Raw genomic sequence first — 11,639 nt, 5'->3', positions numbered from 1 at the left:
GATTATAATCTCAAAAAAAAAAAAAAAAGAGGAACTAGGTTGTTTGAATCTTCTATAAAAAAAAATGATAAAGCATCGTTTGCGTTCTTTAGATCAAACGTGAAATTAGAAAGTTTGATCCTCCATTCTACAATAAATGAAGTAGTCAGAATATAAAGGGGTCGTGTTTGAAAGAAGATAAAAGTTAAATAATCCAAAAAAAATGCATATTATTATGAATCCCATCTCATCATCTTCATCCTCACCCTCAGAGAAATTTTGATATCCATATAGTATGATCATCTCATATATATTTCTGTCATCCAAATCATAGGATTAAAATGACTCACATAAGTGGAAAGAAAACCTAGGGAGCATGTTACAAAACAACAACATTATTATTAATTAAATTTACATGCTGTCTTTGACATTGATGGTACAAAACACTTCCCATTCAATGGCAACTCTTGTCAATGCCAAGAAAGCCAAGCCAATCAATCCCCTTACCTATCAAAAAATCTAAACCTTTGAAAACATAAAACATAAAACAAGTGGATGCATATGAATTATGATTTCCATTTTCCTTTTTAACATATTTTTGTCACCACAAATATCGAATCAAATCATATCATATCAATTTTTTTAATTTTTTTTTTGCTGTAGTACACGTGGCATTCATATGGTTGAGGTAAAATAAAAACCTGGGTCGGGAATGGGTCCCATTTAAGATATGAAGGAACAGCAAGTGGTGGCTGAAATTAAACCACGAGCCATTTTCCATTTCAATGACATTCATCCTTTTTCAAAATTTATGTGGTTAATGAATCATCAATTTTCCAATACAAAATTACTCCAAGAAATTCAAGACGTCGACACAAACCAAATCTTTCACTTCTTATTAATTCCTTCTTTTTCTCGAACCCTCCTCTTGCTGACAATTCCACCCACCTCCTTCCTTTTTATCCTTTCTCTTTTATATTATATTATCTTCTTCATCATCATCATCTTCTTCTTCTTCTTTCTCTCTCTATTATTGTGTGTGTCATTGTTTTGCATTATTGTTATATAACCTAACAGCAGCAGCCGACACCAAAAGAAAGAAGACAAACATCATCATCAACGATCAAAAAGATCCAATTTTTAAGACACCCTTGTTACTTTTTTCAGGTTTTAATTTGATCGATCTAGAGTGTTATGTATATGTGTGTTTTTCATGAGGTGGGTTTTTGAGAATGAACGTAAAGTTTTGATCTTTTCTTGTTTTTATGTTTGTGGGGGGTGTGGCAATGAGTGAGGATAAAAGCGATCAGTTTTGAAATGAGGATACTTTGTGATTCTTGTGAAAGTGCTGCAGCAACTTTGTTTTGTGCTGCTGATGAGGCTGCCCTTTGTGCAACTTGTGATACAAAGGTTGTATTATTATTATTGTTATTAAAAGCAACAAGTGTGTGTATTACGTTTATTCTCATGATTTTTGCAAGTGTTTTTTGTTAATTTTTGGATTATTTTATATGTATTTGGGAAAGGTACACATGTGCAATAAGCTAGCGAGCCGTCATGTAAGGGTTGGCCTAGCAAATCCAAGTGAAGTTCCTCGCTGTGATATATGTGAAAATGCACCAGGTATAATTATATATATTGTTGTTGTAATTTTTCTTCTTTTTTTTTTGGGTGAGGGTTTGGATGGTTTAACGATTGTTCTGTGGGAAATTAATGATGTAATTTGCAGCTTTCTTTTACTGTGAGATAGATGGTAGTTCCTTGTGTTTACAATGCGACGTGATTGTTCATGTTGGAGGTAAAAGAATGCACAAGAGATATCTTCGGCTGAGGCAGAGAGTTGAGGTTTGTGATTTTTTAATCAAATCCTACAATGCAATGTTTTTTCTCTTGGATTTTGCATCATTTGCGAGTTGGGAGATTCGAAAATTCGAAGATTGATAGTTGAGCTATGCTTATGTTGACAAAAAGAAAAAATAGATTGATGAATGATTATTGTATATAGAAACATAAATCGATTATGATAATAATAAAAATGTCATCTCCTAAACTAGTCGTTCAGTTTAGCATGCACTAATACGAATAATTAATCTCAAAGGAATAAGTTTGTTTGGTTATTATTAATTTTGCAGTTCCCAGGGGATAAACAAAATGATGTTAAGGACCTGAATGTAAAACCAATGGAACAAGTTGAGAAAGTGAGAAGCCAGAATGAAGAAAGGGGTGAGATTGAGAAGCATCAAGAGTTGAGGGTCTCAGATGTTAAAAAAGATTATTCAAATGGAGATGGGCATTCCAAGCGGCCTAATAAAGTAATTGATTTAAACATGTAATGCCCTTCAAAAAAATAAAAAATAAAAAAGATGCTTAATTTTGTTTTTGGGAATTTTCCAGCATTAAGGTGGGAAACATTTTTCAAACGTTATAAGTTTAGGAAATGAGGTTGAAATGCTATCTCTACCGTTATAAATTTTATTTTTGTAACTGAGCCCAAGGCAAAGCCAAGTTCCACTGTATTGTTCTTTCTTCAAGTTAATGCTTATAACAAAGGCACCTGTTCTTATCTATAAGCGCTTTTATTTAGTTCTTTGTATTTCTATATTTTAAATCTACTTTTGGTAATGTATCTGAACGAACATTGTCAAGTTTTGAAAAAATACTTTTAGTTGAAGGAAAACACTTGGAATCACACTTGGACTCGGTGTAAAATAAGTCGTAGAGAATTCACAACATTGCTACAGTCGTCGGCACAAACTACAAATATCAATACTGGAGGAACAAGATCCCGTGAACATGTTCATTGAAACAGTATCATATTATATATATACAAATCAATAGTTATGTACATCATTATGCTGTCCATCATGATAATTAATGCCTAGTTGAGTATTTGGTGCTTCATACAAGGTGAGAATTTACACAGAAGCTGGATAACCCGCATAACCAAACCAGCAATGAAGTGCTGAAGAACTAATCATATGCAAAGCTCACTTCATTTTCTTTAAACAGCCATTACAAATTGAACAAGAGTAAGAAGCCATCATGACTTGAAGAGGGTAACTGTGGCAATGTAACCATTTTTCATCACCTGCCCATGTCATTGATGCTCATTAACAGACTGCCTTTAATAAAGCAATCAACTTATAATGTCTGCGAAAATCGTTTGTTCTTTTTCTTCAGACTGATTTTCAAGATAAGTAGATGCAAAGACAGACACTGATAAAAACAAAGGTTCGAAAAACCCACCTCAAATGCAACATTCTGATAGCCATAGACGAAAGTAGATCCAAAAGGATTGTTTGTTGAACCTTGCGTTTGGATGGCAGCTCGACCACAATCCCCAAGGATTTCCTAGTTTCACAGGAAAATAAATGTCAGACATTCCATATTTACCACACACCAAAACAAAAAAAAAAAAAAAAACACACTTCAACACGGAAAAGGAGTGTAAGAACTCCGATCTAGGAAGCAATTGTTGATGATTAGCCATATCTACTGAGTTATGAATCCCATTACAGATGATTAAATGTTAAATACAAAAATATGTGCCATCTGGCTTCAATCGACACAGGTCTAAACCAGCTCCTGAAAACAAATATAAGGAACTGACCCTGGTGATAAAATAATTTGAGAAAAATACATTCTACCTTAACATCTTCCCACTTCGTGCTAGGGGTTATAGAGTTTTTACTGTTCGCTTCATCAAAAGAACCTGAAACTGCATGAAACAGCACTATAATGGTCAATCACTCTGGCAGAAATAATTCTAAAGAAAGAGACCAATGTTCCATGTAGGTCCAGACCATGGATTACAAAGTTGCACTTGATATATGAATTGAAATCAGCATGACCAGGGTAATTGGTATGCAAAACAAACTTCTTGATTTTATGAGTCTGCAAGTGCAAATCAAACACAGTACTTTAGAACTATAAAGCTCAAAAGATTAATAAATACCATGAGAAACATTACACTAATATATAGAAAGACATCCAGTACCTGCCCATCAAATAAGATGTCCAAACCACGGGTAAAATAGTTATAGAAGTAATCTCCACAAAGGGTTGTCCTGGGACGGGGATCAGAAGCAGAATGAATAACCATTTGATCTACCTGTACAAGAAAAACCAAAACTCCCAAGATTTTAGGCTATCAAAGAAAGAAATATACAGAAACAATCGTGTGCATCTATGCATGGCATGTGCATGCATGTCTTGACTCTTGAATTTTGATATATGTACATAAATTTAACTAGATGTATAATTAAGCCCAAGATGCCTGATTGCTTATAACCTGAAGGCAGTTGTCCCACTCCCACCCAAGGCTTCAAATGTAAATTCTACAGCAAATTCAGCTCAACATAAAATATTTTAATATCTTTGAACAATTAATCATAGCAATGTTTAGGAAACTCACAACTTCTAGTTCAAGAAGGCATGTAAGAATACCTGTTTTTGATGGATCCCACAAGGGCGCCCTAATTCTGTCCAAATATCCTGCAAAGCATTGAACAAGTCTATATTTGAGAAAGAGAGGAGAGTAACAAAAATGTGTAAGAGGTAACTTTAAACAACCTTTAACAAGGACACATTATTTCTTTCCGTGGTTGAAATGACTAGAAATTCAAAAGGAGGAAACATAAAATTATATGAAAAATTAAAGAAAAACCACAACAAAACTATAAAAGTAAAAGAAGTAACAACTCAGAAAGGAGGAATCGTGTCAACGATAGATGTCTTCTACCGCCATCAAGAGCCCCGTAAATGAATCCCCCTTTTTGTTTGAAAGGCTTAAAGTACATTTGGAGATGACGTTTGAATGAGTTTAAGTTATTTTCCTCCAAACTCAAGGGTGCATTTTGTATTAAAATATATACATCCAATACGTATTGACGTAAGATCCATTTTAACTTACTCTGTCTTCTAGTTAGTGTCATAGTATGGTTTTCATTAATCAAAATGAATTCATGTGCTTTGAGCTTTGTGGGGGGAAAAGGACAAAATACTAAACAAATTTTGCATGTCACTAATTTAACTAATCTGATATATGGCTAAGTATTTCAGGATAAAAAGCACCTAAACAACGTAAACATGACAAGGAGCCACAAACCTACCTGTGGTGATGCACCAAAAGGAATATGCTGACTACCCACAGCAAAGTATAATTCATCACCAAGCTGCACACAATTGAAAAAAGTAAGCAGGTATGCAATTCAAATAGCAATAAAGTAGTAGATGAAGTGGGAAGTCAAACCTTAACATGGACCTCCTCCATATAAAGGCTGTTAGCAGGCAATGGGGGAGCAGAAGCCTTATCCATTAAGGCTCCTACTCCAACCTTTTTTACTGTAGAACTATCAAATATGGAGACTCGACATGCAACCGGGGTTGTACCATCAGGAAACTCCAAAGGTAGCTCCGCTTTGGTAGTTAAGAATAGCAAGTTACTCTCCTTAGAATGCCAAAATCCAAGAGATAGAAAAACTAAGAAAACGTAAATTATGATATAATACCTTCTCCATCATGGCAACAATCTGTATATTGGCTTGGTATTGGAAATGCAAATGAAAGTCCCTACAACAGAAAACAGATGATATAAACAATGAAAAATAAATGCCAGACAGAGTATTATATTACTTTGCAGAGGTCTGCCATGAAGTACAAATACATACTGGATAGAATAGAGTGTAAACACCCCTATCTTTGTCATAAATTCCAGGAAAAGTGGGCCCGAAAAGTGCGTACACAGCTACAAAGGTAGCAAGATTGGATGGTCCTCTGCAATCAAGTAATGACCACTAATTTACAAAAAATGAAAATAAAAATTTATGCATCCTACATGAGAGTTAGATCACCTACCCAATCAGAGAAGTAGCATATCGCATTTGAAGTCGCTTTACATCAAATATTTCAATAAGACGTAACCTCTAGCAAGTAGTGAACAAGCATGAGTTAATTTGGAGCAAAAATGAACTTTTGTAACATAAGATGAACAGACAGCTCGAAGATGTGATTTCATCAGGCAGCCTTTCCCATAAAATACTTGAAGGAAACTCTGATAAATGATGATAAATTCAAACAATTTTAACAATCATAATTAAAATGAAAGTCATGTCTACTCTCTCGCAATCATCTGATTCTAAAGTATGCATATTTGATTTAAGTTAAAGCCTTGTTATCTCTTTATAACTCAAAGCCACAATGTGCAAACCTACAGAACATATATTGTTCAAGCAAGGCCATTAAGGCCTTATCATCTATTTTTCAATGAATATGCAAGAGAACAAAAATACCTGTGACCAAGGGTCAAACCGAAGATGAAAACCATGGTCTGGGAAGCTGATAACAATATCGAGTTTCAGAGGCTCCTACAATGATAAGGAGTCATACATATCATTAGAAACACTGGCAGGGGGAGATGCGTCCAAATAAACCAGAAGTGAAATTCAACGATGCAAATCAGAGATAAGTAGGCATTGAAGTAAATTTCATATTTTGGCATATCCAGCAGAGTAATAACCAGATTATGCATTTAATTCTAATATGGGCAAACAGCATTTGCAGTGTAGAGCTATACCTCGTCGAAGTATTTCACATGGACAACGTCATAGATGTTAGGGCGCTGCTCTATTTGTGCAAATGCTTCACAAATTGGCATTCCTGAGACACAACACAAGTGCAGCACATAAGTTCCTAATCTCTTTAGCACCAAGAAACCTTCACACCTCCCAACATAATAAAAATTATGCCTTAAACGAAGGAGAATCAGAAAAGTGGGAATAGAAATCAATGGTATGAAAGGTCTGTTGGGAGAAATATGATTCTTACGCATCTAAAACAAAAGGGAAGCAGCAATCAGAAAGAGAGAGGATGAAAAAGGGAGGAATTAGAGAAATAACCGAGATTGAAGGGGCCAAGGCCAAGGCCGGGTTGAAGATCGAGGACGATGGCACCCATAGCCGTGCCCTCACAGCGTCTTCTAGATCTCTGATGCATCGTTGGGGGGTTTGGTTTTGGATTATTGGACGGTTCAATTTCTCTGTTCCGTGGGTTTCGCGATTCGAGCAAGACAGGTGGTGAGAATTCAGATTTCTAATGCCAAGTTTTGTATCGCACAGTTCGGAAATACGCTTCTTGGTCTTACCACTTCCCACGCTAACTCCAAAACATGGGCAACCGAAATTAATGCCTACATATATAAAATCAATTTTAATTTCTTAATTTGTGTTTTTACGCTACTTTTCAGTTTTTATTTTATTTTATTTTAAAAAAAACAATCTTTTTCTCCTCATGTTTTGAGTTTTGAAATAAAAGTACCTCAATTTATTAGAAGGGCAAAATCAAATTACAATCTTTAGCAACCAATCGAAGAAAAATATTGGAAAGATTGTTCAACCACAAGGAGCTTTTAAGGTCTTCCTTTGCAAATCTAGCAATGTTGTCTGCTAGGCCATTACAAGACCAAGGGATGAAGGAGAAGAGACAAGAGTTAAACCTACTCTGCAAGGATCATATTTCTTTAATCCAACAAGCAATTTCAACTTTAGAAGAGGATTTTCCCAAAATTAGGTTGATTACTGATAGTCAATCTGATTCAATGATTATATTTTAGCATTTCAAATAAGAGGCTACCTTTAAACCTTCCTTAATTGCAAGAGGAGCATCAAAGTCATTTTGATTATGGATTGCCGAAATTGTCGAAATAGATCCCAGATTGGAACTAATAACAATGCCCAACCAATTGAGTGAAAAGAAGAGCACGACATGACATCGATATTGATTTTGAACTAATCTGACGGAGGAAGAGACCAAGCTTTTGGTAATGATCAACAACATTAGGCTTCTCAATCACTTTATGGTTTAAGAACGATGCCCATAAGCTTTCACAGTATTTTATAATCCAAGACACCTTAATTGATGGAAGAGGTACTTCAATACCTTTAACTTTATTGTTACTGTCGTTCTAGAGTGCCAAATAAGAGGTTACAATAATCTCTAAGTTATCGTTCTTGTAGGTAAAAGATAAAGATTGCCATCTATCAATAAAGCTATATGTTGTCCCAAATGACAAGATCTTCACGTTAATAATCACAATACACTCAGATATAACGGTCGATAACAATTCAAGAGTCAGGGAAGATAATATGTTGAAGCTTGAAATCCTTTTGTCATTTACCAAAAGACTGCATGATCGTGTAGATGATGCACCAAGAACTAAACGATAGTTCAATTAAGTAAACGATTGGAGGAAGTGTTAGATGATCGCGTAGACGACAGTTGACTAAAGCTAGACTATCGTATAGACGACAGCTGAAGAGCTAAACGATCATATAGACGATTGAAAGCAGAGCTAAACGATCGTATAGACGATTGAGCGCATAGCTAAACGATCGTGTACACAATGCTATAGGAACTACACAATCGTGTAAACGATACCTTAGAAAAATCTAAACGATAGTAGAGGTAAGAAGAAAAGACACAAGAGTTTAAGTGGTTCGGCCAAAGGCCTACATCCACTGTGCAAATTGGGAGGTTCTCTTTTATTACTCTTCAAAGTATTACAGAACGAATGTCTTGCTCTCTCGATTTCTTATTCACTCTTACATTAATCTCACATTCAATTTTGTTTATATATGTGCAGGCGATTCGGTCAACGATGAAGCTCTGGTGGTTACAACACTTAACAGAAAGAGGTCGACGACGGTTCAATTGCTAGTTGCACTGTTCTACTTCTTGATTTCAAGTATTTCTGTAATAATCTCCATCTTTGTAAGCATCCAAAGTTCCTTCCCTCTTTGCTTCACTGAGCTGACTTAAGCTAACCTTTTTCAGATAACTCGAACCTGAGAAGGTCCAAGCATTTGCCAAACTTGTTTAAGGGAACAGTTTTGGTTAGCATGTCAGTTGCATTATTAGATGTATGAATCTTCACTACCTCGACTTCCCCTTTCTCAATCTCTTGTCTGATGAAATGATATTTGATGTCAATATGCTTGGTTCTATTATGAAACTATTGATTCTTATATAGGTATATTATCCTTTGGTTATCACAATAGATTCTGATTTTATTTGTGTTATGTTGAAATCGTTTAGTAAACCTTTCAGCCACAAACCTTCCTTTATAGCCTCAGGCAATGCGATGATCACAGCCTTTGTTGTGGAAAGGGCTACAACAGGTTGCAATGTAGCTTTCCAATTGATCAAATTGTTCCCCCATAGGAAAACATAGCCTAATAGGGAACATCTTTTGTCCAATTCCTCTGCATAGTCTGCATCTATATGACCATAAACTTCATCGTTGGATGACTCATTCTGTTTATATAAGGCTTTTGCCTCCTTGGATGAACATAGATACCTTAGTATCCACTTGACTCTTTACAATGTCTTCTACCGGGGTTTGCCATATACCTACTAACCATACTTGTTGCATAGGATAGGTCTGGTTTTGTAAAAGTCATAAGATACATGAGAGATCCCACTACTTGAGAATAAGGGGCAACCTTCATATGGTTCAAATGCTCTTCATCTGTGCTTTTTGGACTATTGGTAGTTGAAAGCTTGAAGTGAGGAGCAAGAGGAATACTTACTAGCTTAGCATCCTCCATCTTGAACCTCTGTAATATCTTTGAACAATATTCAGATTGACTAATAAGCAATCTGCGCTGTTTTCCGTCACTTTCTATCTTAATGCTTAGGATCCTTCTTGACTCCTCCAGGTCTTTCGTATTAAATTCTCTTTTAATAAGCATTTTCACGTGCTTCAATTCTTCTTTGGATCTCTCGGCCAGCAACATGTCTTCTACATAGAGGAGTAGATAGACCGGTTCCTTGAAGCTACTAGAATTTGTGTAAACACACCAATTAAATGAGCTTCTTTTGAACCCCATCTTGGATGATCAAAACACACCATTTGGAGCCTCTACTATTCTGAGGACAAGAGATGAGAGTGTGATCTCCTTTAGTGTTTTTGGGAGAACCGAAAGGCATAGAGTGTTTTAGAGAGAAAGTGGGAGTTCTTGGGAGAGAAACTTTTTTTGTGAACTTTTACATTGTTTTCCAGGCGCTATCTAAAATCTCAATTCAAACCAAAAATCAAGAGGGAAGAGATGGGAGTTACTCTAACTCCTATCTAGGTGATGAAGAATAACTCCCCTGTAGTGAGGAGTTGTTTTATTATAATATCAATATTATGTTCATAATATAATATTAAGTTTATATTATGGTTGATTAATTAAGTATTAATCAAAGAATCATATAATATGCACCTTAATCATATTAAAATGCAACTCTCTCATATAATCTATAGTTTTAATATGAATCTTACTCATATTAATTTTAACCTATAGCATTTATATGAATCGCATTCATATAATTAATATTTGAATCTTATTCAAATATATCACTCTCATATATTATATAGTATTAATTATAAATCATATTTATAATTAACTATATATTAGAATGTATCAATATATATTATGTCAATTTGAATCTCATTCAAATATTTATCTCTCTTATTGATTATAAGTCATATTCATAATTAATTATAATGTATCAATATATATTATATCAATTTCCTTGTATATATTATTAATTATAAATCACATTCAGACTTAACTATGTATTATAATGTATCAATATACATTATGTTTTATATTAAGCATGTTAATATAAAATTTTCTTTAAATGACTTGAACATTTCAAATTATACAAAAAACGATTATCCATTGCTTTATCCTTAGTGAGCCAGTAAGAGGGCCTAATGAATCTACAAATTAGAAGTTCTAACGATACGAGATTAATTAATTAAACTTTTTGATTAATTAACCAACATTCATTACCTGCTAGTCACTCTACTTAAGATCGATAACTGCGCTCTTCGCACTATAAATATATTTCTTGTTGGGATTGGTGTCCTAATTCTCCCAGAGTCTCGTAGTTTGTAAATTGTACACATTTATGAATAAAACAAGAGCTATTTTATTTGGCATTTACTCATATCCAATAAACAAAGCTCCATGGTTATTGTATGTAAACTTAAGCATGTATATGAAATATACAAGTGGATCATGTCTTGAGTGATAACCTAAATAGATCAGTAGTATAAGGATTAAGAAGGGATACCTGATCCTGGTGACACTATGGATACAGCCCGCTTTGTAGAGGTTTACAAGTGTTGTGAACTACTATAGATGGTAGATCCTGACCATGCATGTGGAGACATGCAAGCGGGGGTGTCCTATACAAAGAGTTTGTATAAGACCGGACCACGAAATGATTCGTTTCTTTATATAACGCCGTTGATACTTGAGACTTACATCTCATTTAAACGACCATAGGTGAGATGACCTCAATCCTGAGTGTTTTGGGAACTTCTGCCTTTGAGGGCGGTCCTTTGATTAGTATGGTTGAGAGTGGCCAGATTGTCAACTCAATATACCTATCTTTTTAGGGATTTGTTGGGAGTTGGGAACTCAGTTACACAAGATGGAATTCACTCATTCCCCGAAGCAGGGGTAAGTAGATAAATTGTTCCCTTAAGGGCTGATTCCGGGTCTTGAACATAGTGGCCACAGCTTCTCTTTGGAAGAGAAGACTTAGTCATAATAGGACTATGACTTATTTTCATTAGAGGGATCAATGGTACTTAAGGAGTTAGATGT

General features: G+C 34.9%; 2 protein-coding genes across 4 annotated transcripts; one reads left to right on the top strand and one right to left on the bottom strand.

Annotated features, from left to right (window-relative positions):
- The first annotated feature begins 850 nt into the window (after nucleotides 1–850).
- On the top strand, nucleotides 851–2,549 carry LOC120073985 (B-box zinc finger protein 18-like). 2 transcript variants are annotated; one of them, XM_039026932.2, is made up of 4 exons: nucleotides 851–1,389; nucleotides 1,506–1,602; nucleotides 1,709–1,824; nucleotides 2,112–2,549. In XM_039026932.2, exons 1-4 carry the CDS (start codon nucleotides 1,297–1,299, stop codon nucleotides 2,310–2,312), a joined length of 507 nt encoding a protein of 168 aa, XP_038882860.1. In that variant the 5' UTR covers nucleotides 851–1,296; the 3' UTR covers nucleotides 2,313–2,549. The 2 variants fall into 2 exon arrangements, with proteins under 2 accessions (XP_038882860.1, XP_038882861.1); XM_039026933.2 differs by having other exon boundaries at nucleotides 910–1,389; nucleotides 1,730–1,824.
- A 224-nt stretch (nucleotides 2,550–2,773) lies between these two features.
- Nucleotides 2,774–7,167, bottom strand: LOC120073984 (PHAF1 protein At3g51130). Of its 2 annotated transcripts, none has more exons than XM_039026931.2 (14): nucleotides 6,876–7,167; nucleotides 6,554–6,636; nucleotides 6,270–6,344; nucleotides 5,836–5,903; nucleotides 5,649–5,754; nucleotides 5,490–5,550; nucleotides 5,231–5,397; nucleotides 5,091–5,153; nucleotides 4,426–4,473; nucleotides 3,977–4,090; nucleotides 3,783–3,873; nucleotides 3,627–3,697; nucleotides 3,226–3,330; nucleotides 2,774–3,129 (listed from the first exon to the last, which is right to left on the bottom strand). In XM_039026931.2, exons 1-14 carry the CDS (start codon nucleotides 6,970–6,972, stop codon nucleotides 3,121–3,123), a joined length of 1,158 nt encoding a protein of 385 aa, XP_038882859.1. In that variant the 5' UTR covers nucleotides 6,973–7,167; the 3' UTR covers nucleotides 2,774–3,120. The 2 variants fall into 2 exon arrangements, with proteins under 2 accessions (XP_038882859.1, XP_038882858.1); XM_039026930.2 differs by having other exon boundaries at nucleotides 2,774–3,067.
- Nucleotides 7,168–11,639: the final 4,472 nt, after the last annotated feature.

This window comes from Benincasa hispida, chromosome 3 (assembly GCF_027475165.1).
Source record: "Benincasa hispida cultivar pf3 chromosome 3, pf3_genome.v1.1, whole genome shotgun sequence".
NCBI lineage: Eukaryota > Viridiplantae > Streptophyta > Magnoliopsida > Cucurbitales > Cucurbitaceae > Benincasa > Benincasa hispida.
Note: the sequence above shows the minus strand (reverse complement) of the source record. Positions and strands in the feature narration are given on the sequence as shown.